Below are 27,801 nucleotides of genomic sequence, written 5' to 3'. Positions count from 1 at the left end.
CGCATTCCCTTCCAAAATAAAACTAATCCACTGCGTTCAGCGACTCAGATGTCAGTAAATGAAGACTGTTATGTTCACTCTTACATTCAACAACAAAACATATATATATATATATATATATATATATATACACGCACGGTTACTTCCTGGTTGTCGTTAAGCCAGCTCGGGCATTTCCGGTGAACTGTTATTCATTCTGTAGTCGCTGTACATCGACACAAAACCATCAATGGTTGACTTTTTAATGTTGTATTCATATTTTAATGCAGTTATCACATTTACCTAATTTGCTAATAAACCAGTTTTATTGATTGCAATAAAGAAGAAGCTATAGAGTACCTCAGGGATGACGTGTTTTTGTAGGCCAACCCGGAAGTTAGCGGTGCACGGGTTCCCTCGATCAAAAGCCAATGCATTTTTCCCATAGACTTTTGGAAAATCGCAAAAAATAAGGTCTGTGTTTAACAAAGGGTTATGACACTTACACGTTTTGTCTATCAAGATAATCTTTACAAGTTAACACAACATTTATACATTTTGAAGCCTAAATAAAGTCGTCAGATATAAAAAGCTAACAGTAGGCTATAAACGGACTACAGCACACCATGGTCGCAGATCAATGTCACCGCCACCAAGCTTCCTCAAACTTTATTTAGAAAACAACTTTATTTAAAAACATGCTCGCTGATTATGATCTGCGCTGTGTATGAATACTTATCCATTTTTTTTCATGGGAAATGCTGTCCAAATGTCCTGTTTGTCATGATGATGTCTAAAGTCCCCACCAAAGGAAGTAGTCCCTTTTAGCAATTTGTTAGCAACCGCCGTTTTTAAGGCACAATAAAGGTTTAAAAAAAAATCAACTGGTGTTATAACTGGTGTATTTTATGTCATAGATCAAAACGTGAAAATATTTAGAGGCTTTGTTAACCAATATTTAGAGGTTTTGCCTACAAAAACACGTCATTAGAGGTACTCTATTGGGACCGTTTAAAAACGCAGTGTCTGTAATTAGACACGCACACGCATTTTTCCCCCAGAACTTCAAATGTTATTTTTAATGTGATGACCACAAACATTATTTGTTCATCCTTCTGAGATTGTCCCCATTGTAAAACCAAACGTTTAAAATGTAGGAAATTCAACATTTGATAGAAAACACTTATTTAAAAATAAAAAAGACAGTAATTACCACTTTAACCAGCAGGTGGCGGCAAAGTAGCATTTATTTGCGCATATATCATTCCTCTAATCGTTTTTCACTTCGTTTTTGACTAAATATTAAACGTTATAAAATAACTAGGTTTAAAAATACATTTTGTCAATGTGAAGTATGAAATACTCAAAAAATCTTAATAAAAACAATAACTTTTCTTGTGATTCATGACAGAAAGCGAGCATCACGCTTTCCCTTTGTAATTACAGCAGCTGTCAGTCACTGCAGCGCAAGATCAATGATTTCAGCACACTTGTAAAAACACATTCAATTAATTAATCTTATTCAATTAATCTAACTAAAGTGCACAATAAATATTTAATTTTCGAAGCTTTTTTTCACATAAAAGTGTGAAAACTGATGGTCGAATTGAATTTAGCCGAGGAGGAACAATGAGGTACGTCTTTATGTATTTATTTTTTATGCTGTCTTACGTTTGAATAACTAAATTAATGCTATGCCTGACTATTTAAGTGACTATATTCTGATTATAAACTAAGTATTATTACACTACTGATGCTCAACACACCAGCAAATGACATCTCACCGGAAATTTTCGAGCTGGCTTATATTATTGCGGAAGTTCTAAAGAACGCTCCGTGCATATAGCCAAAGACTATAGAATAACACAAGACATGTCACTCGTATTGTTTTGAATGGGAGAAAGTGTAACGCTCAATATGGTGAAATAAGTCCCGCCTTCAAAATAAGAGCCAATCGCCGACCTGTAAAGTCATTGCGTCACTGCAGCGGCCGTTAGAAGCACCGGTTTCTATAGAAACAGTCAGACGCGCGCCTCCGAAATGAGACACAAGAGGCGCGCATTTAGGTCTGCGCATGCGCATTAGCTTGATCCAGCCTAAATACTGTTTTTTTGTCATGATTTGAGTGTTTGGAAAAAAAATTTATGAGACAGTTGTTGTCAGATTTCATTGGTGATTTCAAATATGAAATTTAATCGAAAGCTTAGCAAACAGCTTTGGAGAATTTGATGTTTCCCCATTCAAAGAGATAGGAGCTGCATGATGCCCAGGATGCCCGAGAGGCGTTTCAAAGATGGCCGCCGAGTGAAATGACTTGTGTCTTAAAGGGACTTTGATATAGCCCATTACTTACCAGACATTAGGTGCGTCCCAATTCGCGTACTTATGCACTATTCTATGACGTTTTACAAATAGTGTGAGTAGTGCGTTCACACAGAAAATTCCAAAAAGAAAAAGTGCACTTTAAATACCTGGATGATGCACTAAATTAACGGAAAAAACGAAATGTGGAATGTTGGACACTTCATGCACTCAACTGTCGCAGCTTTAATTACGTAGCGGAGAGGGAGGGGGTATCAGACTCCGGTGTTAAATGACAAAATAACGTTATACAATTCAAGCACTACATGGATGAGTACATAGTGTATAAGTGCATAGTGTATAGTGCATCATTTGGGACGCAACTATTGTTGTCGCTACAGCTCCTCAAGCGCGGAGAAAATGGCGGACAGTGTACAGCTCGCTGAGGGCGGAAACTATGGTAACACAGGACTGTCAATCAGCGGCCGTGGGCGGGGCATGAGTAATGTGACATCACATTACTCAGAGAATCAAAACAGCTTGTCTAATTCGCCTTATTCACCTCGAAAGTTCTAAGGAGCTTGAGGGGTACACCTACCACTTCCGGGAATTCTCGCGTCGCGATTTCTGGCGGCGCACTACTATGTTCCCCAGTGCACTTCGTCACACAGGAAAAAATCAAACAGAGGACAAACCTTTCACCGTTTTCCAGAGGATAAGGGACTACGTCGAGAGTGGATAAAAAAATATCAGAAGGGATTCTGGTCACTGGCATAAGGTTGGTTTGACGTTGGACGTTTGATATTCGCAAATTTAAGGACTGTCTCTAAAGTTACATCTGACAATAGGTATGCACGATTCTAACTTCAATAACATCTGAAGAAAATAATTTACAGTCAAAAAACAACTGTAAAGTGCTCATCCAGGTGTCCACTATGATGCACACCTTTTATATGTTTAATATTTATTAAAATAAACTGTCAAATCATGTGTAAAAATGGCTATTTTACACTACTGTATATACGCTCATACATAAATATGCCATAATTTAAAGCTCAATAACATCTGAAGGGAAGAATTTACAGTCAAAAAAACAACTGTAAAGTGTTCATCTACATGTCAGCTGTGATGCACACCTTTTATATGTTTAATATTTATTAAAATAAACTGTCAAATCATGTGTAAAAATGGCAAGATTCGTAGTCCACAAAGTTTCCATTGCTGCTACTGATTGATAGTACCGTATCGGAGTCCAACTTCCGGGTTTGTGTACCCCTCAACGGCGTTCGAGTTTTCAAAATGGCCACCAGGTGAATAAGGCGAATGAGACTGGTTTAATGGGGATTTAAAAAAAAAAAAAAAGGAGTTGGTGGATTTTTATCATTGTAGAGTGGTTGTGTTCTTACACTGCCAACACACATTTATATCCAAACACCTTGTAAAAGTGGATTTAACATAATAGGTGACCTTTAATGTATAGCTGTCACAATTCCTCAATTAAATTTGAGTACTCGATTTTTTAAAAAATCCTCAATTGCAATTTACTCGTGTCCAGTAAGTGGCAAAATACTGGAAGAAAATCCATGAACCACATTATTATACCATTTAAGACTGCACAATCTGTTAAAAAACATTAAAAACCATGCAATAGCATAGCGCTATGTGAATTTACAAAGTTTGCGATTCAGTTAAATAAATATATGCCCTACGGGTTTAGCCTACGCTTGAATTACTTACAGGTTACGTGCATCTTAAAGCGGCTCTGTTCACAGTAAATGCTGCTCCACAAGAACTGTTGTCATTTACATGCGTGGAGTGCGTCTCAAACTCCATCTCTGCATATGCTGTGAGTTTGGGTTACTTTCATAATGTTCATCTAGGAACGCAATGTGTGCCATTTCATCAGATTTGTAATGTAAATCATTTATAAACCGATTCCAACACAGGAGAATACATCATTATGTTTCTAAATATGCAAACTGTTTATCGCAATTTAAATAAAAGTTTACACCCTCGCTCTGAGTTTTGATGTAAACGTATTCTTGCAGGGTTATGGACTCAAGTCGCATGACTTGGACTTGACTTGCAACTCGACTTAGACTTTGACAACAATGACTCGAGACTTGACTCGTACTTGAGCCCTGTGACTTGGAAAGTCTTTATGGCTTGCCTTCTAAAACCAAAGATCGGAGTTGTGATCAATATAGGCTGGCCTCTAAAGGGTATCACACCGGTATGATTAGCGCTGCTTTCACTGAGCCAGAGACAGATGCACTCAGCGAGTGCTTATCATATAGACTATCACAACTGTTCAGTGTTTTTCAACCACATAATGTTCAGGCTATTTAATGTTTCAGACATTTAAAATCAAGTACTAGAAAACCATTTATAATAATAATAATAAAAACCAACTGATGTCTATGGAAGCGTCAGTAGGCTAATGAATCTTTCAAACCTAATTTAAAGACGTGTTTTTTTTCCATGTCAAAAGCACAATGTATAGGTAGCGTAACTATAAAGTAACAAGGCCTATGAAGTTTACTCTATTCTTCTCCCTGTTTACCAGCCACTCACTTTCATGTCTTTCAGAAGAAATGGATGAATTCACGTGTTGTGAATCCAACAGGACCTGACAGCGGCAATGGGCAAATAGCCTCTAAACTTAGCAATCAACTGTGATCATTATAAGCTTGTTTAAAACACAAAATACATTTAAAAATCTGAACATCAGATTTTACAGTCTAGTTAACAAGTTTTTAAATATAGGCTATTTTGAATGAGTAACATTCTATCAACAGTTTTATCCAATTTTGTGAGGCAACTGAAAACAGGCAGAGGTATGTTGAAATTGATTTGGATCAATAGGCTATTTAACTTATGTTAGCTAGATAGCTATTTAGTTACTGTGGATAATGGACATCAACTACAGTTTTGGCGTGAATTATTTTGCATGCCTCATTGCTTAAACAAATGTGCACAACATATAACATATAGAAAAGACCAACCCGATCTCACGGCAAAAGTATTTTACGAGGTGGTTAATTCATACAAATTCGTATGACCTCACTCCTACGAATTTGTACGTTTTTTGCTAAATCGTACGTATTTTACGAGTTGCCAAATTCGTATCAATTCGTACGAATGACCTACCCCGAACCCCACCCCTAAACCTCCCCGTCACTGGGGTCACTACGGCGTATACCTGGTCGCATCATTTTGGGTAGAATTGTATGATTGAACTAAATGGGCAATATGCTGGCTCCACCTTGATTTCTGTTGTGCATTCAATGTGCCAAGCATATTGAGAAGTGTCCTGTTAACCCTCTGGCCCTCTTCGGTCACTTTTGAACTGAAAATTTTAATTATGATCATTTGAAATGCTAAAGTCCCCCTGTAGTCAAAAATGTTATCCCTTAAAACTCATCTTTGATCACTAAAATTACATATTAAAACGTTTTTTTTTTCTTAATGCCTTAAAATATCTTGAATGTAACTCTACACCCTTGCCTCATTTAATATACATGGATCTATGAATATGCTAATTAGCCCCGCTTCCACTCACTCGCACAAGCTCAGACGAGATCCACTCGGTCAACTTACTGAGGTAAACGCTGCACAATGGTATCGATTTTTACAACGTCGGACACATAACGGTAATTAATATTATTAGCGTTTTGCTTGACTGCGTTATCAAACAGATAATAATGTGTTGGTAATGCTATACAAACCATGTTCACATTCGCGAGTCAGACAGCTGCCTTCTAACAATCTGTATCCTTAAAAATGCTTTGAACAACTCAGAACGTCAGTGGAGGAAGGCATATAGTTCATCATAACATCGTAATATGCATCATATACCCCCCATATTGCTAAATCTAGACGATTTTCCATATCAACAGAAAAATATACCGGGATAACCTTCTTTTGAGACTTCCTCACACTGTCAGTTAATGATATGCTGAAACCCGCTGGTTTATGACATCAGAAACACCAGTGATTTCAAATGGTGGCTTCGAGACTGTCTTTGGTTTACTGCAGTTTTAAAGAGAAAATACTCAGCAATGGTGTTAACTTAGGAATTTGCACATGGTTTGTCTTAAAGCATGTTAAAAACACCAGACACATGAACAACATTAAAAACTTGATTTTCACCACGGGGACTTTAAAGGTCCCATGACATGCTACTTTTTGGATGCTTTTATATAGGCCTAAGTGGTCCCTAGTACTGTATCTGAAGTCTTTTTCCCGAAATTCAGCCTTGGTGCAGAATTTCAGCCACTACGAGACAGTCCCACAATGAGCTTTCCTCAGGAAGTGCTGTTTCTGGGTCTGTAGCTTTAAATGCTAATGAGGAGGAGAGAGGTGGGGCAAGGTGGAGGGTGGGTGTGGTCTTAACCAGCTTGTGGCCACGGTTCCATGCGCTAATGTTGACAGTGGGTGTATCGCAATGGCTCGTAGACACGCAGTCGTTCAAGCGTTTCAGTTCGACCCAGAATCCGATCCGGATGGAGAGGCACCGGATGAAGAAGTTGCAACTCAGCGGCTACAGCAGGACGTCTCAGAGTGGTTAGTTTAAAATTAATTATCATTAAATTTTAGTTTAAAATGTATTATCATGTAGCTAGTGCTAGCCTACGTTGTTGACTTTTCATGTTGCTCTGATTTGCTATCATATATATATATATATATATATATATATATAATGTGTGTGTGTGTGTTTGTGTATGAAGACTTAAGATGCAAAAGCCTCTAAGTGCCGTCTGAAATTTTCTCCTAAAATGAGCATTTTTACCAAGCTTGCATGTTTATGTTCAGTTATTTCACTTTAATGGCAATGAAAAGGACCTATTAATTGCCATTAAAGTGTAATTACTGAACCTAAACAAACGAGCTTGATAAAAAAAATAATAATAATAAAACTCATTTTAGAAGACGATTTCAGACGGCACTTAGAGGCTTTTGCATCTGAAGTCTTCAGTTACATCAAGCTCTGCAATCTGTAAATGTGGATATAGCGTGCACCATAACACCAACAGCAGAACGGTTATCCAAAAAAAAAAAAAAAAGAAATGTACAATACTCGCATTACAGTGTGTGTATTGACACACATACTTGATGCTATCTACCTTTACATTAGCGACATTAACTGGGATGTTAGCGGCAGAGCTAATGTTGCAGCTACATTCTAAGGATAACAAGCTAGGTAACCATATACAGTAAAGCAAAAGAATTGTATAGTGTTAGTTGACTTACTTCTCCGAGGTTTGTAGCTGCGCCAAGAAGAGTTGGTACTGATCCAGACTTTATTTTCAGACGTTCAGAAAGGCCAGCACTGTATACAAGCTCGCTCGTTTACAAGCCATGATGTCTCGAGGAAAAAAAGCAAACGCGCCCCCTTGCACGGTAGTAGCTCATTTTCTCATGGGCGGGCAAAGCAGAGAAAGGGGAGGTAACCTTTCCCCTTATGACGACATATGGGGAAGATTCCAGATTGGGTCACCCAGGGCACCCAGGGCTCGGTTTACACCCATCGCCTTTTCTAGCCACTGGGCGACCATAAGCAGGCTAGGGGAACTCATATTAATGTTAAAAAATCTCACAAAGTGAAATTTTCATGCCATGGGACCTTTAAAAATCGTAGCTTCATCGGAATGAGATGACACTTGGTGACTTTTGTCACATTAGCAATATGAACACACAAAAAAATCAAGGACATTATTCGGACATGTAAAAGGATAAAAAAAAACAAAAAAAACAGTCACACTTAACTTCTTTGCGGTCAAAAATGACTGACATAGGAAATGAATGGAAAATACGAAAAAATATGAAAACTCAGAGAATCTTTTGTTGGTACAAACTACAAATCAGCCACTGTGCAGAAAAAGTGCACAGCAATGAAGGGGTGACACTCCTAAATGCCAAGAGTGCAAAATAGACACACCCAACCCCCCACCCTCCCCTCACACACATATATATAAACTAGCACGACTATAACACAGAGCAAGTTGTGTGAAATAAAATCAATAATTCAGCCAAAAGCAGTAAAAAATAATGTACAGCAAGAAAGAGGTTACACTCAAAAACATTGAGAGTACAAAACAGAAACACCCACTCAAACACACACATTCACAGACACACACAACACACCACTATACACACAAATGAACCGGTGTGGCTGTAACAATATGGTAAAATTGAGCCAAAACTCAAATAAGAGGTTGAAATCAGATCAGACCCAGATTTATTAAGCTGTAATAAAACATACCTGTTCATTGTTCATTATATTTTTTATTGAATTTTGATGTTATGTGTAACAAAACGTCCACCTCTGTGTTCAGGTTTGACTGTAGTAAAATTAATGCAAAAACCGACACTTCAAATCAACATTTCAAACAAAAAAAATCTAAACCTTGACAAAAAGTACTCTTTGAGAATGTCTAAGTATAAATCCAAATCCAAAACTTAATAAAAATAAGTATTTATGTCTAAAAACCACTACAGAATTTATAAGCCACTTTACATAGAACTATATAGGAATCTAGTGGTTACACTATGGCATTTGTAACGCAGTTCGTATGTACGGGAAGAAGGAGGCGGGAACCGGCGAACGTTCAACACAACTTTAATAGCCTACAACATAAACATATACAAAACGAAAGTAAAATGCCGGCAGTTCCTCACGGACAACTGCCGGCCACACAAACATAATAAAACATAAAATAAAATCCAGGCCTGGTCCTCTCTCGTCCTTCACTGTCGTCGCTCCCCTTTTATGCTTCCGGAGCTCCTCCGTGAGAGACTCGAGACCGGTGCAACGCGCAGCTGACGCTCTTTAACACTTTAGTCACCGGCCTCGCGCTGTTCCCTCACGGCTCTCGCCCGCCCTGCTCGTCACAGCATTATGTAAGTTTTTCTTTTTTTACCCCCACCAGATGGCACTAATCTACCTATAAATAAAAAAAAAAAGTATTTTAAATGCCTTGTCTCTATTTTAACATGGAATACTGCTTTAATTAAAAAATATATAATTTTTTTTTTTTTTTAATATTAGAAAAAAATTGTGTATTATTTTCAATGGGGAAAAATAGCTAATAAAAATTGTATAAATATTGCATAGTATCATAAAATACCCTCAATTTTATATAATAATCAAAAAATATTACTGAACAAAAATACATTACATTGGTTTTCCTGAAAAACAAAAAAGTTACATTTCAAGGCTTCGGTCACTTTTGACCGTAAAGAAGGCAAGTGTGACTCCTAAACGAAGAGGGCCAGTGGGTCCCCTTGTGGATGGTATGGAGAAGTGTAGGATTTCTTTACCCCCAACATAGCCAACATCTCCTTGATCAAATGGCTCTCAAAATCCCACCCCTGATCAGAGTTTATTCTATTTGGCAGGCCATAGTGAACAAAATACTTCTCCCACAAGGTTCCTGCAACTGTCAAAGCTTTCTGGTCTTTTGCAAGGAAAAGACTGAGCATATTGAGTAAAATGATCAGTAATGACCAACACATTACTTACATTTCAGGTGTCTGGCTCAATTGTTAGAAAATCAATACAGACTAAATCCAGAGGACCAGAACTGTGCATGTGTGACATAGGCGCACTTCTCTGAGGCAAAGTCTTCCTCATGATGCAGCAATCACAATTTTTACAGTCTGGAGCTGCTGTGCTGTTGGTGACTAACAACGAACACGTTTGTATTTACTCTTGTGTACTGTATGTTATTTTTTTGTGCTTCCTTGTTGTTCGTTCATCATCTGCGCTTTATTTTTCATGAAGCATTATTTTGTTGCACATCAGCTGTGATAAACAGACATCTACTCTCATATTGCGTGTGTAACAGTGGCCAGATAGTGAGAGTTGAGCAGGTGAAGCACTGCACATGATGACCGCTAGAGAATGCGGTGTTTAGTGTCATTGTTAGTGCACCTGCCTCACCTGCCAGCAGCGTTTGGGGTTCGAGACTGACTTGGAGCAGGGTGGTTAGGATTGGAGAGTGAGTTTTGGAGGTGGAGCAATGAAGAGAGGGGTGGGTTTGTTTATGTTGATTTCAACTATCAACAATGTCCAACAGCGTTTTTGAAAAACTACTTACCCCACCTTTAATTGTCCTAATTTAACTAAGGCCTAATCCTGGCTTAATCTAAGTCCAATCTGTGAAACTGGGCCTATATGTTGTTAAGGAATTTATTCATGATGACACATTTAACTAATAGCAATTCATATATGACTTAATCTATTAATCAGACAGACACTTTATTAGTTGTTGATGTGGTAATCATTAATGAATGGTTTAGTTCTTAAGTCATACATTATTATGTGTGCATTAGTTAAGCATGAATTAATGCATATTAGTGCACCTGTATTGTAAAGTGTTACCAGAAACAAAAATTAGTTCCTATTTCCAACTTTATACAGTTATTTGTTTTATTTTTGCCCTTACAGTTACACAGCACATAATCCATTAAAGTATCTGTATGATGAGAGGAAAAGTTACATTCATAAAGTAAGACACCTTAATTTTAACCAAGTAATAAACTGTTTACAGTGAGTTTACAACTTTTATCTTCTCTATAATAGAATATAAAAGCTTTCTCATATTATTGACTTGACTATTGAATAGATTTTGGATAACTTGTCATTTATTTTTCTCTCATGATGCATACCCTAGTTGTGGTTAGTGTATTAATTAAATGTAACTCTTTAATTGAACTCTGTTCAAATAAATGAAATGAATTAAAGACTTAAAGTTAATTTTGCTGAACTAAGTAAAATGATCCAATCTTTCATCACTATTTCCTTCCTGTAATCATTTCATTAGATTATTTCTCAGGGATTACAACAGTGTTCTGTAAACTTTTATTAAATTAAACTCTATTTTGTTTTCTCTTGGCTTCAGTGTGCATGGAAAAACAGGGAAGTCACTGCAGGAGGAGATTGATAAGTTCAGTATTATCCAGAGTGCCTCTGCTCCTCCCAGATCTTCCTTGTTACGACACATTCAGAAATACATCAGAGCAGAGGTGAGTTCAGTTGTCCGTAATCTGGCCGTTGTCTTCTGTGTGTGTCTTTACTTCCACTGAAGAACAGGCTAAACAGGCTGTTTTTATAAACCATTTGGTATTGAAATGTACAGAAGTAAGCAGGGTCCCTGATATATATAAAAACTTCAACCACTCGCTGTTTCAAGATTTTTCTGACTTATTTGTGGCTTTTTCCCCTTTTTTGAAAGGAAACTCAACTGAAGGCAAGGCTCAACAGAGAAATTGTTGAGACAAAGAAGGAAATCTACTCATCAATCCAAAAAACTATTGAGAAGGAAATGGCTTCTTACTATGAAGGTAAGTCAGCATTAATTTTTTTAATTAATCACAAACTATTTATTTCATTTTTTTCCTGAAAACAATTATCTTAAACACTAGCTCTTTTTTATGTAAAGTAAAAAGGAGAAATTAAAATAATCACTGCAAGAAACACAAAACCATGGATAAAAAGTAACAGGAAAAAAAAAGTCTATGTGACCAGTACAGTGACTTAGGTCTGTAATGTGTATGTTCTGTTTTATTGTCATTGAGTTTTGGTTTTCCCTGTCTGCCTGCCTGTCTGTGTTCCTAGTTAGTTTCCTTGGCTGTTAATTAGTTTCCGTAGTGTGTGCTAGTTATTTCCCTTATTTACTGATTTCTTTCACTTGTCAATCATCATGTCATCATGTATTAAAGCCCTGAGTTTTATTCTGTTCCTTTGTCCGGTATCTTCAGTGTTTAGTGGTTGTGTTCTCATTTATCTCCTGCGTTTTCCTGTATTCTTAGTGGATTTATAAAAGACTGTTTTTTTTCTCTACTCCTTCGTCGTGCATTCTTTACAGCAACCAAGGATGAAAAGGTCAAGGTCTGTTTTTATAATTTAACCCATTTAGCCCGAAGTGTCCCGCCGGCTGGACACCACCCCCCGCAAAAAAAAATTCATGATCAAATTACTAAGCAACCACTGACAGGAATAACACAAGATAGGTATAATTTTAAAGCTTAGAAGCAAGCTTTTTGTTCAACTCTTAACGAGTGCTGAGTCATCGCTCTAAAACTGAGTGTACCACCCACGGGCGCCACCTAGCTATAAAAAAAAAATGAATAATCATATTTTTTTAAAACTCCTGCCTAGATCATCACAAAATAGGTGTCATTTGAAAGCTTAGAGTCTGAACTTTACAATGAATGTAGCCAATTTGATGAACTCCTAAGTACTGTTAAGTTATTTGCTGAAAAACAATTTAAAAAATTCATAATTTATGATTTTTTTTTTGTACTATGTACTCCAATGTGTCAAAAGCATCATACAGCTCAGATAATCATGTGTTATATGTCATTTGAAAGGTGTCACGGAGTAGAATACAACGAGTGTAACTTTGGGCTTTGACTAAACTTGAGCGACTTTTTGTACGTGAAGCCCCGCAAGTCCCATATGTGTAAATAATAAACCGATGCAGCATTTATGTCACATTTCGGCTCGTAACTTCAAGAAACATGCTCTGATTGTGGAAAATTGGACAACATTATTTACAGCAGATTCTCATGATTAAAATATGTCCAACATCAGCATAATCCGATAAGCCGATCTCGAGATATTGATCACGAAATTACGACACATAAAACTCCACAGGCACACAGATGCTAACTAAAACTAAAATGTAGCTATCACTTGGCATTTCAGCATATAACTTAATGAAACATGCATAGATTACAGTGGATTCTCCGGACTGAAATGAGTCCAAGACTCACATATAGAGGAACATCACCAAAAAAGAATTGTCCTCCTACCTTGTTGCCTTTCTGAGTTATTGCATGTCAAATATGAAATATATTTAAAATTTCCCTTGAGCAAACTTTTATTTTTTGTCTTTATCAGCAGTTTCTCAGCATGAGAATGTCCAAATTTTATTTATTGGTATTTATACCAACCTTTTGACTCTCCTTGCTATAGTTTTGGAGTTACGAGTCTTTACTCTTTTGTGTCACTCAGAAAAAAAAAAAAAACTCAGAAAATACCCTCAGGGCTTAAGGCCGGGGTTAAGTTGTTAAAGACCTGCTGGTAAGGATGTAGGTTCAACTCAAGCGGCAATGTATGAGCTGTTATTACTGTATGTGATAGCAAGTGTAACCTGACTAATTTGGTGAACGCAACCAATTACGTGACACAAAATACAGTATTTGATGGCAAAAAGAAGTTACTTTAATTTTGTTCAAAGAAAGCCAGTTGCTTTTCATCAACAATATTTTTTTCTGATGATTCAGTCAGATCAGTAGCTTTTACTTTACTTGCCATCATTTTCACTACTTTTTTCACAACTATGCTCACTAGGTCTACTGTAAATACATTTTTTTTTCTTTGTTCTGATCTGTCTCCATGAGAAATTTATTCCAATGAATAAATACTGGCTGTTGCTTACTTTTAGAAGCTGCAGCAGTGACTGGAATCGGATCCATGAAGAAAAGGCAAGAAATGTTGATAACCACAGTTGACGTGATAAAACATGACATGTTCAACAAGGCAAAAAAGGAAGTGCTTAAAAAGTTCAATAACTTAAAGGTACTGATCTTACCTTCATTGAGACAAGCATGTATTAATTTGTACAATGACTAAACTGAATCTTCTCTTGCTCTTTGTAAAGCTGTACATAAATGATGCTCTTAAATCAGAACTGAAGAAATCAATGGAACTCTCACTGTTACAAACCAGCAAAATCACATTAATGGGTAAGAGAGAATGTAATCCTGTTACACCACAGAAACAAGTAAAGAATTATATTCCCAATCACTACCTTCTCTTAATCATCACAAGCAATAAAATGACATCCTGTATTATGGCTTTTCTAGATGTTTCCAGAGAGACTGAACAGCTAGAGACACTGTCAGGACAACTGGAGAGACTGTCAGAGCAATAAAAGGCCCAAGAGAAAGGGCACAAGTAACAGAACAAACAAACACGTTAAAATGTATGGTGGCACATTGCTACCACATACATAATATTTTTTCCAGTCAATTATGTTGTTAAAACCACATCTTTTCTCGTTAAAATGACATATTTTCTCATTATAACGATATGTCGTTAAAATGACATTTTGTAAATGATGTGTACAAAATGTACCTTTATCTGATCTATTACAGAGTTTAGATTTATATAGCCTACATCAGTTTATCAATTCAATTCACATTTATTTGTATAGCACTTTTCACAATACATATAGTTTCAAAGCAGCTTTACAGGAAATGCATGTCAAAGGTGACTCTGCAAGTTATTTAATTTCAGAAATGTACATATACATGCAGTTAACTAACAATGTATTAAGGTAGAAACAATGAGCTTATTTAAGTAATTAATACATGTTAACAAAAGATTACGACGTGTAGCCTATAGTAAACTCTATACTAAAGCATACTATACAGAAAAATTGGTTTGTGCAGAATTTGATCTTTTAATATCACTTAGAAGGCTACATTAAGCGATGTTAAGCTTTTTCTTTATAACGGTTTATATGGGAGGAAAACACTTAACGTGTAATTCAACGAATTGCGTTCATATTCTGGGCTCATCTGCTTAAAACCTAACATGAGATTGGCTGAAACTGGGTGTTTTGTTATGAACCCTTTAAACCATCTTCAACTGGTTCAAAATGCAGCAGCTAGACTTTTAACAGGCACTCATAAAAAACAGCATGTAACACCCATTTTAGCCTCACTACATTGGTTGCCAGTCCAGTACAGAATTGATTTTAAATGATTGATTATTGTATATAAACAGGGTTTCTACAGGTTTCATCAAATCTAATTTAATGCTTTTTAATGCTAATTTTTATATTTTTTAATGCCATATATATATGCTGCTAAATGTCGATAGATGACAACATACGGCAATTAGAAAATTCATCATGTCATTGTTGTATTCGCATTCTGCCAAGTGTCAGCCCTATTTGTTTGCTTCTCTGCTGCTACCCTTTTGCTCACATATTTTAATACAGGCAAATTCCCAATAAAATTGTTTCATCTATATATTTTTTTCTGTTTTTGTTGTCATTCAATATGAAATGGTGACTGAAACGCGGCCCATTAAGATTACATACAGGGCTCGACATTAAGCCTTCTCATGTGGACACATGTAAATCGGTCATTCACTTGTACAAGTTGAGTACACTTGTACACTTGAGTAAAACAGTTGCTTGTCCAGAAAAAAAAGTTTTTTTTTTTGTTTTTTTTTGTGGTGGAAATATAAATTTGTTCTGAAGCAATATCCTTTCAGAATATTGCAGCTTTGACATATGTAAATCTGCATATTTTTGATCGATTACAACTGCATTAAATAATGTTATGGGATTGTTTTAAATATTTTTTGAAAATACAAATATGAAATGTTGGGGGGGAAATGATACTTTTAAAAATGAAACTAAAACACCAGTAGGTGGCGGCAAGTAACCTTCTTAATGAGTGAGTCATTGATTGATTCATTCAAGTGATTCATTAAAATGGCAGATTCGTTCAAAACGCTGAATCATTCAGTAATGAAAACAAGGCTGAGTGCTGTGATCTTTGTTTGAAACTATTTTCGCTGATAAAATAGAACAAAAACAGTCTATGTTCCTTCTAAAATGTAAGTGGCTTAATATTAAGTACTTGTTAATTGAACTGTTGTATGAAATCAGTGTCACGTTTTTAATCGTGATGGTAGCCAATTTAGGAAAACAGCATTTTTGGTTGTGTGGTTTTGCTTACCAGTATCAAGTTATAAAAACTCCACATTTTTTACCGCAGTATGTTTCAGGGGCACCTGCAGGATTTTATCGCAGGGTACGCACAGAACTAGCAGCTTTGTCCAGAAATGTGCGTATTATTTTCAGAGAAACATGTGATTAATGAAAAACAAAGCCTCGCATTGTTTCCAGTCACTTGAATGCTTCACTTTGCGTGTCAGAATGTTTGAACCCAGACCATTAACCTACTATATGAAAGTTCAAGTCCATTTACTAAACATTTTAAATATATAAGCCTGTAGCCTATATTACATCATCATATGCTCGGTCATATAAACAGTATTTACAATAAAATAACAACACAAAACTTGCCTCAAACAACTCAGTATAGTATTATTATAATTATTGTTTTTGTTGATCCATTTCATTTATTGCCAAACTTTAATATGTGAATTAGATTATTGAAATAAACACATTTAGCGTCGTCAGGCTTTTTGTGCTTAATAGATAAAACAACGGAATTGCGCACTCAGGGTTATGGCTGTTGTAAATTTTTCCTGCCACAAGATGGCGCTGTTTTCGACACTCTTGATGCTTTGAAACCTTTCCCGAAACATTTACAGAAAAGCTTCAAAGATTTAAGAGGCTTCATTTCTCCATCCCTACTCAATAATTTTAGGCCTTTTTGCAATGTTTCAGTCGAATTTAGCTGTTTTAGAGAGCGTTTACTCATTATGAGCCTGTTTTTAAACATTAACTATCTGTAACGTCATTTTTCATGTGTGGAAAAAACGACGAAACTAAACTAGCCAATCAGATTTCTTTTCACCTATATCTCCCACGCCTACCCATGGACGCACATACACACATTTGACTTTACAACACACAAACGCAAACCTTTATTCTCATTCTCTCCTCCTCTCTTAATATGTCATGAGTACGCAGATAAATTTTTTTGGTATTGACGTTTTAATCAGGTCCTTGTCCGGTAGAGAAAGTAAAATTCGAGCCCTGACATGTTAAACCAGCGCTAAAATCCTGATTTATAATCGAGACGTTGTCTGACAAAATCACCATACACATAAGACATTTGCAGTGATTTTGGCTATATGTACACGTAAAATGATCACTCAGGTTAGAAGCAATAGTATCTATTTTATTTGTTCTCTGACAGAGCGCACATCCTCAACTTAATGCGCTGCTGAACCAGAGAGGTACGCCTGCGGCAGGAAAGCAAGATCTCGCGCTCGTGCGGCAGTACCGGGGGTCTCGGAAGCTGGATCAGGTTAACAAGTCGCTATATTCGTCACAACGCGCTTTCTTAGAAAAAAGTCGCAAAAGGGGTCTGAAAAGGCGCTAAGTTGGCAACACTGATGCAGCTTTCCGTCTCCAGGTCCCAGCCCGCCGCTGTCCAAACCGGCGTAATGGCAATTTTGCACCGGCCGGAGGCAATTACCAAACTGGTTCCGCGTGCGTATCACACCAATGTACATATTTTGCGACAGCAAATCAAAGTTATTAATTATTTAGGCTTTATTAAAAATAAACTGGTAGTATTTTTCTTCAAAACTATCTAAAAAATGTAATGCCTGTAGAAATAACATTTAATGCCATTTAAGGCCTTAATTTTCGCAAAATCCATTTAATGACTTTTAATGCTTTTTAATGCCCCGCGGATACCCTGATAAAGCATTGCATAAGTTGGCCCCACCATATTTAGTACAACTCCTTCATATTCATAAACCATCTAGGTCTCTCAGTTTAGCAAATCAGATGATCCTAGACATTCCAGGGACCGAAACTGAGTGACTGAAATTGAGTGGTGACCGGGCATTTGCAGTGGCAGCTCCAAAGCGCTGGAATAATCTACCTCTACATCTTAGACTGGCTCCTTCTCTAGGTTATTTTAAACTAAACCTGAAATTACATTTACTGGATTTAGCGTTTGGTTAGCAAGAGGCTCTTAGCAGATGTTCGTAAGTCATTGTTTGTCTGAAAGTTAATTTTATTTGTGTCATTTTATTTTATTGTGTGATTGGACAGCACATTGGTCAACATTTTGTTTCAATTGTGCTTAATAAATAAACAAAAAATATTTAAAATATGCTCCAGATTTCCTCTTCATATAGATTGTAAGCTGGTATCATCCTGTGCTGTCAACTTTGTCTGTCTCTGGTTTCTAAATGCTCACTAGCTCTTGTGGCTCCAGTTCTTAGTCTGAGTCTGATCCACTGAGCTTGATTCACAGCTCCTGTGCTGTGCTGAGTACGACCATCTTCTTATCCATGGATGTGTTAAAATATCCCAGAGAAAAAGCTGGCTAACGTCTTTATCAGTATTGCACCAATCAATAAGCTCATTGCATTCTATATGAATTTTAATGAGAAAGCTGGTTAGTCATTGCCACATAGTTTTCATCTTATAAAAATATAGTTAATGGAAGGTAATGTAAACATTTTATACTGAAACATATTGAAGAAAACACTCTATAAAGAATGTTTCTCTGTAATGATATATATGTTTATGTTCCTCTGTACTCTTAACATGTAACATCAGAGAGTCACCGATGAACATTTGAGGGCAATCCTGTGTTACACGTTTTTTGTTTGTTTGTCGATACTCCATTAACGTTTAGCGGACTGCATTTAGTGTAAACTTCATGAGATTGTACAGAGGACTTGTGTGCTTGTCATTGTGTTGTTAGTGCCATTATCTTACCTGTGGGCACACTGGTGAGGGCTAAATGTGCCACCTGGCTCAGAATACAACCCAGAGACGAGCGAGTCTGTTTAAGGGCCAAGCTTAATGGTATCCGGGTGTCAGGCCCTGGGTGTCCTTCTAGTTCTGTAAACAAGACATGTTTAGCGTGAAGCCAACAGTACAGCAGTGAATCACATTCAGTGGAGAAAGCATAAATTACATATGTTTAGAGGCTACTAGAGGTTTGCTACATCTTCTCTCTCTGCCCTTAATTTCCAGTCTTTTTCTACTTGTGAGTCTGTCAATAAAATGTACAAAAATGCTAAGAAAACAATCAGTAAACTTCATGGTCGATACACTCATTTGCTGATTGGACTATCTGAGCCATTAGCATCCGCACAACACCCTCTCCTAGGCGTCCACCGTAACGACTAAGGAAAGAGTTCAGCGTTCACAAGGCTCAGGATACTCCATAACCAGAATTGTCTGTTCTGAGTCTTCAAACCACTCAAGTATTTGTATAACGTGGGGGCTGGGAGGTTCCTTCATCAGCTGCATCAGAACCACTTCTAAAACGATTTGGTAGGGATAGCCAGGCTAGAGAAAAAGTGTTCAACAGCAGGTTAGCTGGAGGACATATTCTTGTTATTTTAATATTATTTGTATTCATATATTATCTATACTGTTGTGGATACATCTTTTAAAGTTCTATTTGGTGCTCCAAATATACTATACTTACAAGAACTCGCCTTCTTCATATCCAGTTTTATTTCTGAATTTGATGGCGACCTGTGGTTCAAAAGATGGGGAGCATAGATCAACAACTTGTATGTAACAAACATGAATTCTTTTAACTTTATCAAAACAGTGGACACAGATCTACACTGATCCGCAATCACTGTACTCACAAAAAAGAAAGGAAGGTCTACCTTTCTGTGATCAGACTTCTGAATTCCCATTTTGACACAGCCAAAGGATCCCCGTCCCAGCTCACCAAGCACATCATATTTCGAATGTACTGAAAGATAAATGACAGCATGTTAATGTAAGTATGATTCTTGTTGTGCCTGAGCAGACAGAATAAAAAGAATGTGGATGGGTCTTTTCAATTCAGATCGGCTACTATAAGATGAAGTAATCTGAAATCAGAATCCACATTACTTTGCACTTTATGTACTCTGCACATATGGCTCAGGCAGGTAAATTAATCTAACTGCAGTGTCAAGTCAATCAAAACATTTTTTTAAACATGGAACAAAAAGTCAGTTACAAAAGTGCCCTAGCCAGGCGATGGGCCGATTCCGCTTGAACCTGACTGAGGCAAGGTCTCGATCCCTGATGGGCCTGGGACAGGATTAGGGTCAGGTGTTGGTGTTGGTGTTGGTGTCAGACCTGTGAATGGGATGCACAATGATACCTGTTATCAATCAGTTATGTGCTTGACATAATTCATGATTAATTGGTGATTCTGTAATTACAAGATGAATCTTTAAGACGTTTTTTGTGTAATTATATGGTTCTCCTCTAATATGAACATTAGGGGTGTGACGAAATATTAAAACATGACGATATTGTTTCGTTGAGGTGAAAAGCTGTTAAACGTATAAACCCTTGCTCTGAGTTTTGATATCCACATGTTATTGTTAAAGAACTATATTTCTATTGTAAAGAAGTTGCCAAATATTAAAGATTAAAGTGGACACTTGAATTAAATGTTATATATATATATATATATACATATATACACACAGGGTGCGATTTGCGATTTTCCCTTTTGAAAATAAATCACAAACCACAGTGGAGTTATATACGAATTTTTGGTAGCTGCCTGTTACAGAAACATTTTTACAATAAATATTCTGATTTAACCTTGAGTTTTGAAGTATTAGACAGATTAGATAACTTCGATATTTGCACCACTATTTACAATGAGACTAATAATTCTTAATTTTCTAATAGGAATGCAAAATCATGCAAAATTAATCAGTAGTTGTTGATTTTTTTTTTTTTAATAGAATAACGAGACACAAACCTCTACATTCAATCACGTTTGCTCCTATTTATTTTTGATCACAGTGCATACACAAACGTTTAGTCCCAAAGTGCGCACATTTGGAGAAATACAGGGCCGTACACAGGGTTTCATAATTACCGAGGTCACAAAATGTAGTTTACTAGTCTAGGGGGGTATGGGGGCATGCTACCCCCCAAAAAATTAGATTTCCTTGGTGTAGACATGTGCATTTTAAGACGTTTTAAGGCCAACAAATTGGATAACAATTGCTTTGAAACAATGTCAACAAATAGCCTATGCATGCACAGTTTTGAGGCAGCTTTAATCGCATGTTTGGTAATTTCATGACTTAATTTACAACAGAACAACGACGGTGCATGCTCGTAGTTTCATTTGCGCTTTATTTAAGCTATAATAAAGTAATGTACAGCGCGCGCCGCCTCATTTGCGCGTGGAATTCTTGAGTGCGCGCCGCGAGCACAGTATAACGGCTGATTGGACAGTCATGTTCATTTTTCTGAGTTTTACTGACATAGCCTGACAACATCTCGTCTGACTGTTGTTCAAGTAAAGCTCCCTCGTCCTCACCTATCTTTTCCGCGCTCGTTTGACTTGAGTCTGGCGATGAGGCGAAGTCGGAATGCGCGTCTGAAATGTCCCGTTTGTTGTGATCGTAAAGAGACAGTTCTGTATAAACGCAGCGTTTTACTTGCCGATGTTTTAAAAAATATTTTTATTTTTGGTATTTTATATGCTCTGTTGGTGGTTTGTGGAGTAGCATCAGCCGGGGGTAATATTTTTTTATTAATTCAGCAGAGGCAGGGATACATAGACCAGAAGGGGGGAAATCCCCCCATCCCCCCCTACAAATCGCACCATATATATATATATATATACACAGGTGCTGGTCATATAATTAGAATATCGTGAAAAAGTTCATTTTTTTATTGTAAATTATTTTAAAAAATGAAACTTTCATATATTCTAGATTCCCTACATGTAAAGTAAAACATTTCAAAAGTTTTTTTTTTTTTAATTTGTTGATTAGAGCGTACAGCTAATGAAAGTCCAAAATCCAGTATCTCAAAATATTAGAATATTTACATTTGAGTTTGATTAAATGACCATCCCTACAGTATAAATTCCGGGTATCTCTTGTTCTTTGAAACCACACTAATGGGGAAGACTGCTGACTTGGCAATGGTCCAGGAGACAATCATTGACACCCTCCACAAAAAGAGTAAGTCACAGAAGGTCATTACTGAATGGGGTGGCTGTTTACAGAGTGATGTATCAAAGCATATTAAATGCAAAGTTGACTGGACGGAAGAAATTGGGTAGGCAAAGGTGCACAAGCAACAGGGATGACTGCAAGCTTGAGAATACTGTCAAGTAAAGCCAATTCAAACACTTGGGAGAGCTTCACAATGAGTAGAATGTAGCCGGAGTCAGTGCATCAAGAGTCACCACACTCAGACATCTTCAGGAAAAGGACTACCAAGCCACTTCTGAACCAGAAACAACGTCAGAAGCATCTTACCTGGGCTAAGGAGAAAAAGAACTGGACAGTGAACAGTGGTCGAAAATCCTCTTTTCAGATAAAAGTAAATTTTGCATTTCATGTTGAAATCATGGTCCCAGAGTCTGAAGGAAGACTGGAGAGGCACAGAATCCAAGCTGCTTGAAGTCTAGTGTGAAGTTTCTGAAGTCAGTAATGATTTGGGGGGGCCGTGACGTCTGCTGGTGTTGGTCCATTGTGTTTTATCAAGTGCAAAGTCAATGCAGCCATCTTCCAGGAGATTTTGGAGCACTTTATGCTTCCATCTGCTGACAAGCTTTATGGAGATGCTGATTTCCTTTTCCAGCAGGACTTTAGCATCTGCCCACAGTGCAAAAACCACTTCCAAGTGGTTTGCTGACCATGATATTACTGTGCTTTATTGGCCAGCCAATATGCCTGACCTAAATCTATGGGATATTTTCAAGAGAAAGATGAGAAACAGTCGATCCAACAATATACAGATGATCTGAAGGCTCAATAGTGCCTCAGCAGTGCCACAGGCTGATCACTTCCATGCCACACTTCACTGATGCAGTAATTTGTGCTAGGAGCAAGTCATTTGCTGTAATATGTCCTGCCGATCAAGTATTGAGTGCACAAAAGAACATACTTTAAAGAACTTGAACTTTTCTGTTTTGCAAATCCATTTTTTGATTGATCTTAGGAAATATTCTAATATTTTGAAATACTGGATTTTGGACTTTCACGAGCTGTACGCTCTAATCATCAAAATTTAAAAAAAAAACTTTTGAAATGTTTTACTTTACATGTGGGGAATCTAGAATATATGAAAGTTTCATTTTTAAAAATAATTTATAATAAAAAAAATGAACTTTTTGATGATATTCTAATTATATGACCAGCACCTGTATATATATATATATATATATATATATATATATATATATATATATATATATATATATATATATATATATGTATATTCGGGGGAGCATGCCCTTATATATAATTAACAGATTATTCAATTAATTGTCAAAATAACTGACCAATTACTGGATTAATAATTGTGTTTCTGATAAACTGGATGTAATTTAAGTTCTGTTGCTTTTATATGAAAATGAATATGATGAACAAGAAACCCAAAAGTACTTGTTATTTATTTCCATATGTTGAAATTAGATTAATTAACGTTACGCCATGCAAGTTTGGCCATGAAAACTGTCGCTGAATTCGGGCAAGAAGTTTCAAGCTTCATGAAAACATCATAATATCGAAGTTTTCCATCATTCTTTATAATTTTGGGCAAGTATCAATCACTACTGACACTTTATTTCTTTTAAATCATTTTATTTCTTTTGAATCATTATCATTGGAACAGAAATGTTTGTGAATGACAGTACGCTTTTAACCTCGAGTCGATTATGATCGTCGAGCTCCGTGTTTGACATCAGAAATTGTAGTAATCGTGACATGAAGCTTTTGAAAGAAGATATGTTTTAAGATAAAGTTGATAAATATATTTATTTTATATCTAAACAATAGCAGTTATCGTTTGCATGTATCTGTATATTCTCGTGACCAAAACATTCGAAAAAATCCCTTGGCAACCGGCCGACGCGTCAGCACTTGTGACGTCACTGCCCAAGCCTACATATGGAACTCCGCGAGCGCTGAATTTTAGTTCATTTGTTTCCTGCTGTATCAATCGATCTGACTAGTATTGTAGTACATCTGTGGTGAAAAGTCGCTCAAATTGTGTTATATCACTCTGTGTGTTATATCACTTGATTTGTAGTTTTTCACTGATCTGTGTGCTATAAAAGTTCAGTCGATTTGCGATAAAAGTTTGTGACAGAACATCAGCAAGTGATCTGACGCAATGGGGCAGTGCACATCTCACAGCTGCATTGCAGTCCAAGATCCTTCTGCATGTATGTCACCAACACCTGTCCCTGAGAGACTAGAAAAGAAGAGAGGGAGGCTTTTTAGATGGGCTTTTTCTAGGAAATCTAAGAAAACGCCCATCGAAGCCCAACAGGTTCAGTGCAGAAATGGCAGCAGCCAACCACCTCAGAGATGCTCTGATGGTGAAGATGAACACAAGAACAACACCCAGAGCATCAACACTCCCAGCAACAACAACGTTGTTCATTCACTGAACAAAGCTGAAGAGAGCAGTGACACTAACACTTCAGTGTACAGCTGCGTGTCTTCCTTCAGCGCTGTGGAGAAAGTTAATGAAGATGTTCCTAAAGCTGAAGAAAACAGCAACACTTCAGTGTACAGCTGGCACAGTTGTGTATCTACCCTCAACACTGTGCAGGAGGCTGATGCTCCCAGACAAGAGCAAGAGGACATCAACGTGAACAACGGTACTTTTCCAACTGTTTCATCCATTACTGAAGGGGACCTCAGCGCTCCTTTGCTATCGGACGACATTTTTTGGAAAACTGAGGATGAAATTATCAATATAAGTTCAAATGCAAAGAGAGGTCAGTTTACTACCAAATACCCCAACATTAATGTCTTCTTCTGGACATTGTCTTTCTTATCCTAATGAAGATGTGGACTGAGGATGGATTTTGGTTGTGTGAGGCCCCATAACACCACAATAATGTGTCCATCTTTAAAGTGTTCTTTAATGTTATGGTTTATACTGTTTATACCTCATTATATATATATATATATATATTCATACATACATACATATAATCTTTCTTTTATTTTTTACAGGGGACATCTACCAGGACTATAAAATTGGTAGACTTCTCGGTCAAGGAGGATTTGGAAAAGTGTATGAAGGAACGCGATTGTCTGATTCACGAAAGGTTTGTTTCTTTCCTCGCTAACAAAAGTATTTGGTACTCTTTAAGTTTATTAAAAGTTACATCAAGTTTCATTACTAGAATCATGTGACCTCTGCACAGATAATTAATTGTAACCCATTCTCACTAAAAAAAATCTTTCTGTTTTTGTTTCCCTTGGAGAACAGGTGGCACTCAAATTTGTGGCGAAGGAAGAATGCTTTCAAAATGGGCGACTTATAAGTAGGCTGCTGCTCCCTTCATTTTCTTACTCTCAGAGTACACGGTCACATTAGCGATAGGATACTTTAACAAAATTTTGTGGGCAAAAAAGGTCCATTGTCAATAGAGTATTAACTTTCAAACCAAGCAGCTCTCTGAGGGTCAGCATGGCAAATTCACATGACCAACATGAACGAGCTTTTTCACCCTCACGCAAAACTCCAGAGCGTGTGGATTCCTGTTAAAATGACTGAATTTTTCCCCGCAAAATTTCAACAGTCAGCTGTAAATGTGACCGCAACTTCAGTAACTATTTCCAGTTGAATTTGTTTAAATTACAAGACTTCAAACCTACTTAGGACATAATTCTGTTGTAGTAATTCAGATGAGTTACATCACGTCCTCTAATTATCTCACTTTCGTGTAACTTTTATCTCTCCTGTAGGGTCTATTTGGCAAATCGCTTCCAAATGAGATCGCTATGATGATTCAGGTGAGCAAAGGCCCCAGCGTTCCTCAAATAATAAAGCTGCTGGACTGGTATGAGACACGGAAGGAATACATACTGGTCATAGAGCGGCCCACGCCTTGCAAAGATCTGCGGAAGTATTTAGTGCAGAATGATGGCAGAATCAGTGAGTCAAAAGCACGAGCTGTGATGCATCAAGTTGTTACTGCTGCAAGAATATGCTTTGAAAGGGGAATCTTCCACAGCGACATCAAGCTTGAAAACCTGCTAATCAACGAGAACAGCTTACAGGTCAAATTAATCGACTTCGGTGTTAGTAGAAGCTTGAAGAAGTCTGGTTATACGAGGTACATTGGTACGTATTATTCCACAAATCTATGGTGATAAGTTATAATGAGCTTTCTAGACAGAGCCAATGACACCAGAGATCGCTTGTTGAATAAATATAGACAAAAAGCTGTAGAAATACAAATTCATTGCAATACAAATCTTGTTCTTTCGTTCAGGAACAAGAATTTACGCTCCCCCTGAGGCTTTCCACAAAACATGCAGGTACCACGCCAAGCCGGCAACAGTATATTCTTTAGGCATACTGTTGTACTTGATGCTGTTTGGGAAGTACCCTTACATTATGGAACCTAAGATCTTTGCCAGGACCTTGAAAACAGCAGAAATTTCCAAAGGTGAGAGCATGTGGATGGATCCTACAGGAACTTTTATTACAGCTTAAGATAATGTGATCAGTTACACAAAGTATAAAACTTACAATAATAATCAGACATCTCTCCCCACTTTCTTCACAGAATGCAAAGAACTGATATCTTTGTGCATGGAAAAAGATCCAGCCAAGAGGATTGACTTGGACAAGATCCTCGACCATGACTGGTTCCAAGTTTTGCTCCTGAAGCCGGAGAGTCAAAACGAGGAACCCAGAGTAAGTGAATTCAAACGTATGGATTCATTCCTGAGAAAATATAATCTTTGCGTGCTATGAAAAAAACGTACATAGATGCAAATACGGGTCCAAGCACAGCTTACATGCGCTTTGCAAAAGAAGAAGAAGAAATATTTATATAAATAACGGACGACTGCCGCATAAATTAAAAGAAAACAACCACATAAAATCCAGGCCTGGTCCTCTCTCGTCTTGCACTGCCGTCACTCCTCTTTTATCCTTCCGGAGCTCCTCCGTGGGACTCGAGACCATTATGGTGGGCAGGTGACGCTCATTAGCACTCGCTTCGTTCCCACGGGTCTCGGCCCCATCCTGCTTGTCACTTACCCCCATTACCTCTCGCAGTACCTGGGGGTAAGGACAGATGAGGCGAGAGAGGAGGAGATGGAAGGATGAGGAGAGACAAGAGATGAGAGAGGGGAGAGAAGAAAAATAAATCTTGGTCCGGTTCCCAAAACGCACTGCCGTCCGGTTCTCTACCAGCTGGGTGAATTCCTCCACGATGCCTGGCGGTGGCGCCGGATACCCCTTGGTGGACTTGGCAGTGGGTCCCCCTTTCCCACAGCGGTGAGGGATCTTTGGCAGTGTGTTCCTCCTTCCTTCTGGGTTTCTGCTCAGGGAAGAAGGAGGTGGGAACCGGCGAAACAAAACAAAAGTAAAGCGGCAGTCGTCCTCATGAATGAAAACAAAACAACAACATTAAATCCAGGCCTGGTCCTCTCCTCCTTTTATCCCTCCGGAGCTCCTCCATGGGACTTAATGTGACGCTTATAAGCACTCGCGCCACCAGCCTCCTCCGCCCCCCCCCCCCCCCCCCCCTTTTAAATAAACAAATAAATACATAAAAAAAACAAGTATTATCAGTTTTGATTTATGGTGACTGTAAAAATGTTTTTGTACTCATCTAGCAGCTGTGATGGTTGCTAAGAATTCATCATAAAACAATATGTTGACATTGTTTCAGGTATTATGGGATGGCATATTGATGCCAGTATATTTTACAACTTATAACTGCATATTTCATCAAGTGATATAATGTTAAATCATTACTGATAACAAAAATGAGAAACAAAATTATACAAAATAATCA

General features: G+C 37.4%; 2 protein-coding genes across 4 annotated transcripts in view; both read left to right on the top strand.

Moving 5' to 3' along the window:
- Positions 1 to 15,332, top strand: part of LOC127495623 (nuclear GTPase SLIP-GC-like) — a 36,612-nt gene extending 21,280 nt beyond the window's left edge. For 2 of the 3 annotated variants that reach the window (XM_051862563.1, XM_051862564.1), the window contains 5 exons: positions 11,187 to 11,310; positions 11,520 to 11,628; positions 13,737 to 13,870; positions 13,953 to 14,037; positions 14,158 to 15,332. In XM_051862563.1, the coding sequence (XP_051718523.1) occupies positions 11,187 to 11,310; positions 11,520 to 11,628; positions 13,737 to 13,870; positions 13,953 to 14,037; positions 14,158 to 14,225 (520 nt within the window). In that variant the 3' untranslated portion in view covers positions 14,226 to 15,332. Of the gene's footprint in view, positions 1 to 10,732; positions 10,794 to 11,186; positions 11,311 to 11,519; positions 11,629 to 13,736; positions 13,871 to 13,952; positions 14,038 to 14,157 lie in introns of those variants that run through there. The other variant, XR_007925152.1, reaches the window with a different exon arrangement.
- Positions 15,333 to 24,194: 8,862 nt separating this feature from the next.
- On the top strand, positions 24,195 to 26,922 carry LOC127495532 (serine/threonine-protein kinase pim-2-like). The gene is made up of 5 exons (XM_051862451.1): positions 24,195 to 24,753; positions 24,995 to 25,089; positions 25,733 to 26,111; positions 26,263 to 26,439; positions 26,560 to 26,922. Exons 1-5 carry the CDS (start codon positions 24,195 to 24,197, stop codon positions 26,748 to 26,750), a joined length of 1,401 nt encoding a protein of 466 aa, XP_051718411.1. The 3' UTR covers positions 26,751 to 26,922.
- Positions 26,923 to 27,801: the final 879 nt, after the last annotated feature.

This window comes from Ctenopharyngodon idella, chromosome 15, assembly GCF_019924925.1.
Source record: "Ctenopharyngodon idella isolate HZGC_01 chromosome 15, HZGC01, whole genome shotgun sequence".
Taxonomy (NCBI): domain Eukaryota; kingdom Metazoa; phylum Chordata; class Actinopteri; order Cypriniformes; family Xenocyprididae; genus Ctenopharyngodon; species Ctenopharyngodon idella.
Note: the sequence above shows the minus strand (reverse complement) of the source record. Positions and strands in the feature narration are given on the sequence as shown.